The sequence below is a fragment of the Biomphalaria glabrata genome, chromosome 14, assembly GCF_947242115.1.
Source record: "Biomphalaria glabrata chromosome 14, xgBioGlab47.1, whole genome shotgun sequence".
Taxonomy (NCBI): Eukaryota; Metazoa; Mollusca; class Gastropoda; family Planorbidae; genus Biomphalaria; species Biomphalaria glabrata.
The window spans coordinates 3,241,442-3,247,441 of NC_074724.1; the positions used below are offsets into that span (position 1 = coordinate 3,241,442).

Below are 6,000 nucleotides of genomic sequence, written 5' to 3' on the forward strand. Positions count from 1 at the left end.
AACAAGTTTCAAACCCGGGACCACCGGTTTGGAAGCCAAGCGCTTTACTGCTCAGCCACCGCCTTTTGTAAACTTAACACTTGGAGATGTTTCTTTTTAGTTCAAAACTCTATGACGCTTAAGGTAAAGCTGCTTGATGGAAGTTTTGCTTTAAGATCAATCTAGTTATGGACCCATTAATTTCAGCTAGTAGCTAGACAGGCCTTAGACTGGAACTGCCAGGGCACAAGATGTAGAAGAAGACCAAAAAGAACACAGTGACACAGAGTACTAGAGAACGTTGAGAGGACAGGAAGAGCTGGGAGGCCATTAAAAGACTAGCAAGATACTGTGGAGGCTTTACATTCCATGAAGACAAAAATCTAACATTATTATTAAAACTTATACATTTTGTACAAAACATGAAATGAATAAGAAAATGAAATAAAGAAAGGATATGTACAAAAAATATGCACATCAAACAGTAGATCTACATAACATTATCCTTAAGCATACATGCAATAAATATGCTAGATATCACAGTTTAAAAAAATCATAATTTATACATAAGCACAACCAACGTTATTGCAACAATCTTAAGTCAAATGATAAATGGCAAACAAAAGTTTCTTAATACAAGCATGATACACTTATCAGATGCATCCTTCTGTGTTCAGACCAAAAATAAAGTCAATATAAAATCATTAAGCCTACTCACAGCATAAATAATTGAAAGCAAGTGATATATAAGAGAAATAAATGTTTGGCCTCCTTCAATAAACATGAGATCGAATCCAGGGTATTAGCTATGTTCCGAGTGATGTCACTTTCCACCCAGCTGATGTGTCCAAAGAACAACAGGTGCCCATTACAGTTTGGGACCAGCAGAATCACAGGTTCTACCAGTAAATAGCATTGTCTGCTGTTAGCTGCCTAAGGGTCACCCTTCACCTTATTTTTCACCAGGGTTGAGTTACAAAGCATTTGCCATGTAAGAGTATGACATAGGCTTGGATTCAAAGTTATCTTTTGAAATGTATCTACAATAAATGACATATTACAAAATTTAACCCTGAAAAATTTATTTCAAAGAAGTTCTGTTAAACTCTAGATGCTTTTCTACATGTTTTATATATAATATTTACTGAACTTTGCAAAGAACATTTCACAATTGTCTATCTACGAAGATCTAGATTGGTCTAGTAGTACAAACCCAAACATCAATATTAAAAGCTGACTAATTGTTTATTGTAATAATATTGAGGTTTTTTTAAATACAATTTGTATTCTATCTTCCAACAGAAAAATTATTTTATTTAATAAAAAAAACAAAACATGAAAAATATTTTGGCAGCTAAACTTTACAAGCAGAACTTTCTTGTTCCTCTGATTTTAAATAAACCATTAAATAAATAAAGTTGTAAAAATATAATGAACTGTCATGGGCATTTTTTCCCTTCAAGTTTGGATTCAAAAGAATTCAAAAGTGCTCATGAACACTATAATGGGTAGGGCATAAGATAATATTCTTCTCATTATTGGCATTACAAGCCAACATAACTGACTTTACTGTGAGCTGAAGAAGAACTTTACCATTTCTCTTTGTTTTTTTTTTTTTACTCTCAATAGACCATAATAAATAAGTCAGATTTTTAAAGTGAGTAAGCTTAATAATAATAATTATAGCTTTTATATAGCGCTACTTACATGCTTATAGCATGCTCAGAGCACTATGGGTGAAGGGGGGGGGGGGGTATCATGCAGAAGTTTTTTCCTTGCTGCCTTTAGGTGCTCAGTAAACACAACTAGCTCGAGTCGGGTGTTGAACCTCAAGCCGCCATCATAGGTAGCCAGGCCAAGCCAAGTTCAAGCACACTTAGTCTCCCGATCACGCTTCCCAATAATATTTTTAGATTTATATATAATGTTTTATGATTGCATTAAGAGATTCATAAAAATTTTTAGTCAGATCATACATTTCATTTTGTCACGAGAATGAACCATTTGATGGGCATTCAATGATGAAGACCTAGAAAATTCTTTATGGCATGTTCGGCATTTAAAAGGTTTTTCATCATCAGCTGTATGGACCGTAAGATGCCTTTTCAAATTTGATGAACAAGTAAATCCTTTTTGGCATATGTGACAAAGGAATGGTTTTTCACCAGAATGAACCAACAAGTGCGTCTTTAAAGTTGAAGAAGAAGAGAATTCTTTCTGGCATATTTCACAATTGTATGGCTTTTCACCAGTATGGACCAAATGATGCTTTCTTAGACTTGATAAACAAGAAAAATTCTTTTGGCAGATCTGACACATGTATGGTCTTTTCCCTGTGTGAACAGACAGATGCCTATTTAGAATTGAAGACTGGGAAAATGCTTTTTCACAAATTTGACATTTATATGGTTTTTCTCCAGTGTGCACAAATTGATGTATCTTCAAATTGGAGGAGGAAGAAAATCCTTTCGAGCACACTGGACATTTGAATGGTTTTTCACCAGAATGACTCAAGTGGTGGATTTTCAAGTGCGAAAACTGTGCAAATGTCTTCCAGCACATGTGGCATTTGAAAGATTTGTCATGAGTATGAATTAGCTGATGTCTTTCTAGAATTGAAGACTGAGAAAACTCTTTGTGGCATAGCTGACACTGATATGGCTTTTCACCAGTATGAACCAATTGATGAGTTTTCAAGTGGGAAGATGAAGAAAATTCTTTTTGGCAAATCTGACATTGGAAGATTTTTTCTCCGGTGTGTATCAAAAGGTGGGTTTTAAAATGGGAAGAGGATGAGAATCCTTTCTGGCATATTTGACATTTCAATGGCTTTTCATTAGAATGAATCACTTGATGTTTTTTAAGACTCTTTAACTGTGGGAATTTTTTTTCACATATTTCACATTGAAATGGTTTTTCAACAGAATGAACAAATAGATGGGTTTTCAAATGAGATGACCGAGAAAACTTTCTTTGACAGATTAGACACTCAAATGGTTTTTCACCACTATGAACTGACTGGTGTCTATTTAAGGTTGAAGATTGCGAAAATACTTTCTGACATATTTGACACCTGAAAGTTTTTTCACCGCTATGAATCATCTGGTGAGTTTTAAAATTGGAAGATGATATAAACTCTTTTTGGCATATTGGACATTTGAATGGCTTTTGAGTAGAATGAATTAGTTGGTGTCTTTCAAGACTGGAAATCTTCTGAAACTCTTCCAGGCATATTTGACAGTTGAATGCTTTTTTATTTTTATGAATCTTTTCATGGGTTTTCAAATGTGAAGACCGAGAGAATTTTTTCTGGCAGATCTGACACTTGAATGGTTTTTCTCCAGTATGAATTGACTGGTGTCTATTACGAGTTGAAGACTGAGAAAATTCTTTTTGACATACAGGACACTGGAATATTTTTTTTGATTTTGTGTTTTTATGATCTTGCTTCTGATTATCTTTGGAAGTATGAGAACTGGAATGTTGGTTGGAGAATGTGTCTTCCTCTTGGGTTAGGGACATTATCTGTATTAGAAAAAAAAAATTAGTTGAATGTACATGTGAAAACCAATACTTGTATGTAAATATTTTATGGGAACATGTAGAATCTGAGATATTTTTTCCTGCTTATAAAATGAAAGACATGTTTTGGTCATAGCAGACTACCATGAATTAGTATTTCAATGTACCTAATACAAGTGACATTAAACAACTATAAGATATGACTTACATCTGAGACTCACTTCTATTCATAACATCATGACTTTGAATATAATGTTAATATTGTCTGATGAGCTTGAAGACGTATCGGCAGCATATCTATTTTCTACTTCATGCTTAATAGTCTGTTTAGTATTGAACTTAGCCATCTTTGAGAGTTTGTCACTTGGTTTCTGAGTTGGATAAGTTCAAACTATTTCACTGATATTTTGCATTTCACATGTTACTTCTTTCTTTGATTGAAGAGCTCTGTCTCACTGTATGTTATCCATTATAACTAGTTCATAAAAAGGGGAAGCACTGTCCTAGAGGTGTTCCTGTAACAAACAGAAGCATTATGATAATGAAACTTTTCTTTTTTTAAACTTTATGTACAAAATCAACAGAAAAAAAAAAAAAAAGAAAGACCAAACTTAAAACCACAAGTTTGTTGTAAAGTCAACTATCCTAGACACATATTTTTATAACTCATAGTCCCCAATTTATTTTTCCAAATACATTGACCCTTTGGAAATCATTGTAGACCCCCGGAGGTCTATAGTGACCTCTTTGGAACTCACTAATTAAAAATAGACAGATGAGATTATCAAGTAGTGCTGACTGATGTTATGAGTTTGGGCTACAGCATGAGTGGCATTGAACATTCTGCAAAAAAAAAATTATGTGATAAACAGATTAAAAGATGGACAGCTATAGGTATAGATGACCAATGGCATTAGTGTGACATCAGCCACAAGCAAAGAAATGAGGTACAAAGCATCTGAAAACTATAGGATGGACAGCAAGATATGACCCCTAAATATTGATTGAGTTTCAAGACATTATTGTTATGAGGTTGGACTACAGAGTGATCATACTAAGCATGCATGAAAAGAAAAAATTACCACATCCACATAGTATTGTGAATAATATTGATTATAAGATAAACAATTGATAAGAACACTAATCATAAGTCTGCCAGGTATAGATCACCCATGTGGATGGCGTTAGTATGACATAAGTTACAAGCAGAGAAAGGAGATTTGAAGCATAGAACAAAAATAGATATTATATATATATATATGTACATATATATGTATAACATTTGCATTTTGGAAGTTCATATGATACCTTATCTTTTTAATTATTGTGTCCCGTTGTAACTGTTTCGAAACTTATGGTAATGTAGTCAGTGGAAAAAATCAAGGCAGCAAGTGTAAACTTTACCCTCTCGACCCTACCATTCTTTGACCTCAGATCTATCTTAAACTTCCAAGGGAATACATGGCTGCCTGTTCATGCGGTGAGCATGCCAGACTACCCTTCAGACTTTTCTATAGTCCCGGTTTCATATTCTGTCTGCAGTCATTTGCCGCATCCTGTTGGAGGTTTGGACTAGGAGGTTTACAAATTATCTCCAACTTTGAAGGAACATACGAAACATGTTTAAAACAATTTACAATAAAACCAGGAAAGACATTTCAATTTATTTAGTATGTTTTATTGTTTATTTTTATTACCACATAGTCATAGACCTAGAATAGATGATCTAGATTCTAGATCTAGTACTAGTGTAGTAGTTAGTAGTAGTAGTGTTACTAGATCTAGACTAATCTAGACCTATGTCTATGTTTAGTTAAATTATATCTGAGTTATCTCGGAAAATACTAACAAAGATCTATAATTAAATTAATTATTAATTTAATATAATAATAGTTTTTCCTGTAGTATAATTATCATTAATTATCATGCCTATTAAAAAACGATTATTTATTATTATATTATTATGGTATGGCCGTACCGTAGTCGGCGTAGTCCAACCTCTTAGTTTTTTTTTCTTAGCATTAATTTAATCAGTCAACTTACAAATTAATAGGTCTAAGTCTAGTCTACTCTCTATGACTATATATATATAGCTAGTCTAAGTCAAGTAAAGACAAAGTTACTTTTTATCTCAATTTCTTATTAAATTTAAAAGAAAGCAAAAGAAAACCGGATGTTTTGATAATTTTTCTAATTCATTGTAAATAAAAAATTGTGACCGAAATTTTATGATATAAAAAACTAATAGATCTATTTATGTTATTTGAAACTTACCAAATTATTTTTATTATTTAATCTTTAGACTAAACTTACTTTAGACATCTAGATCTATTTTTTAGTCATTTTTCCATATCATAAAAAATTAAGTAGGCCATTAATAAACTTAGGGTCTCTATACAAAAACAACTAAATCTACAACTACATTTACAGAGCAGCTTTTCATATTGTGGACCACTTAATTTTGGACCAACCATTGCCCAAAATATTTTGCCGTTGTGC

At 32.8% G+C, this 6,000-nt stretch overlaps 1 protein-coding gene across 4 annotated transcripts; it reads right to left on the reverse strand.

Annotated features, from left to right (window-relative positions):
- Positions 1-349: 349 nt before the first annotated feature.
- LOC106065587 (zinc finger protein 493-like) lies at positions 350-5,704 on the reverse strand. 4 transcript variants are annotated; one of them, XM_056011267.1, is made up of 3 exons: positions 5,625-5,704; positions 3,710-4,016; positions 350-3,504 (listed from the first exon to the last, which is right to left on the reverse strand). In XM_056011267.1, exon 3 carries the CDS (start codon positions 3,499-3,501, stop codon positions 1,945-1,947), a length of 1,557 nt encoding a protein of 518 aa, XP_055867242.1. In that variant the 5' UTR covers positions 3,502-3,504; positions 3,710-4,016; positions 5,625-5,704; the 3' UTR covers positions 350-1,944. The 4 variants fall into 4 exon arrangements, with proteins under 4 accessions (XP_055867242.1, XP_055867241.1, XP_055867243.1 ...); XM_056011266.1 differs by having other exon boundaries at positions 5,545-5,686; XM_056011268.1 differs by having other exon boundaries at positions 3,723-4,016; positions 5,480-5,686.
- Between the last annotated feature and the right edge of the window lie 296 nt (positions 5,705-6,000).